An 877-nucleotide genomic window follows, 5' to 3' on the forward strand; every position below is an offset into this window, starting at 1 on the left:
AAGATGGGTGGATGGATGTAGCCGGAGGGAGGGAGGGAGGGAGCAGTAGGCTGGCGCTCAGGCAGTGCAAGCGTGGCTTCGCACCGGTATGGAGGCATGATAAGTCGGGGCTCTGTACCATGGACGAGTCCAGCATTTTGAGGAGAAGAGGGCTACAGGTAGGCAAGCAAATGTAGCCTGTGTATGGAGCTGGAGTCTGTGTGGGTTTGAGCTGCAGGGTGACTTTGTACTGTATGCATGCATGGCTTGTGAGGCTCCTGTATTGCTCTTTTAACAGACCAGTTAGGACTTTGAGACCTTTTTGTGTTCACACTTGGCAGCACATAGTGGGCAACGTTTTGGCTCTGCTGTCGATGAGTGCTTGTGTCCTGCATGTGAGAAAATCTCTTGGCAGAACTGGAGACATTTTTCAGTGGATGTACTAAAGAGGATAATTAGGATAATCACTCAATCAACAGTTAACTAAAAACACTAACGACTTCAAACGTTTTAATCTTCACTACTTTGTTCTTACAAATTTGTAAATAATAGTTTGTGTCCAAACACTGTTACTTTCTAAACAGCCTCAAATCATTTGTCACATTTCATTTGTGTTAGCTGCCGGCAGGGGGGTTGAAAGACGTGTACTCATGGAGCTGGATTGATTATGTTGTGTGAAGGGCTTTCTTGTGCTTTATTGACTTTTTATGATAATGGAGTGTACAGTGAAGCTTTCGCCTTTCTGTCAGAAATCCTAATTGAGGTGTAAGCGGAGTTCAGGACAACAGTCCTAACAAATGACATACTTAATCAAATTATTGCTGCCATCTGTCTGCCACAACATGAGAGATACATTCAGGTAGAAAGGGAGGAAAGAGTTTTCTGAAAGAGGAAATTT

At 44.0% G+C, this 877-nt stretch overlaps 1 protein-coding gene across 5 annotated transcripts in view; it reads left to right on the forward strand.

The window, feature by feature from the left end:
• The window catches only part of mast4 (microtubule associated serine/threonine kinase family member 4), a 97,818-nt gene that overhangs the window by 33,912 nt on the left and 63,029 nt on the right, over positions 1 to 877 (forward strand). The window contains exon 1 of one of the 5 annotated variants that reach the window (XM_035667666.1): positions 37 to 158. The exons of 3 other annotated variants lie outside the window; for them this stretch is intronic. In XM_035667666.1, the coding sequence (XP_035523559.1) occupies positions 120 to 158 (39 nt within the window). In that variant the 5' untranslated portion in view covers positions 37 to 119. Of the gene's footprint in view, positions 1 to 36; positions 159 to 877 lie in introns of those variants that run through there. One more of the 5 variants, XM_035667665.1, reaches the window with a different exon arrangement.

The sequence above is a fragment of the Morone saxatilis genome, unplaced genomic scaffold (genome assembly GCF_004916995.1).
Source record: "Morone saxatilis isolate NCDOM2014 unplaced genomic scaffold, NCSU_SB_2.0 Contig21, whole genome shotgun sequence".
In the NCBI taxonomy this organism is placed as follows: domain Eukaryota; kingdom Metazoa; phylum Chordata; class Actinopteri; family Moronidae; genus Morone; species Morone saxatilis.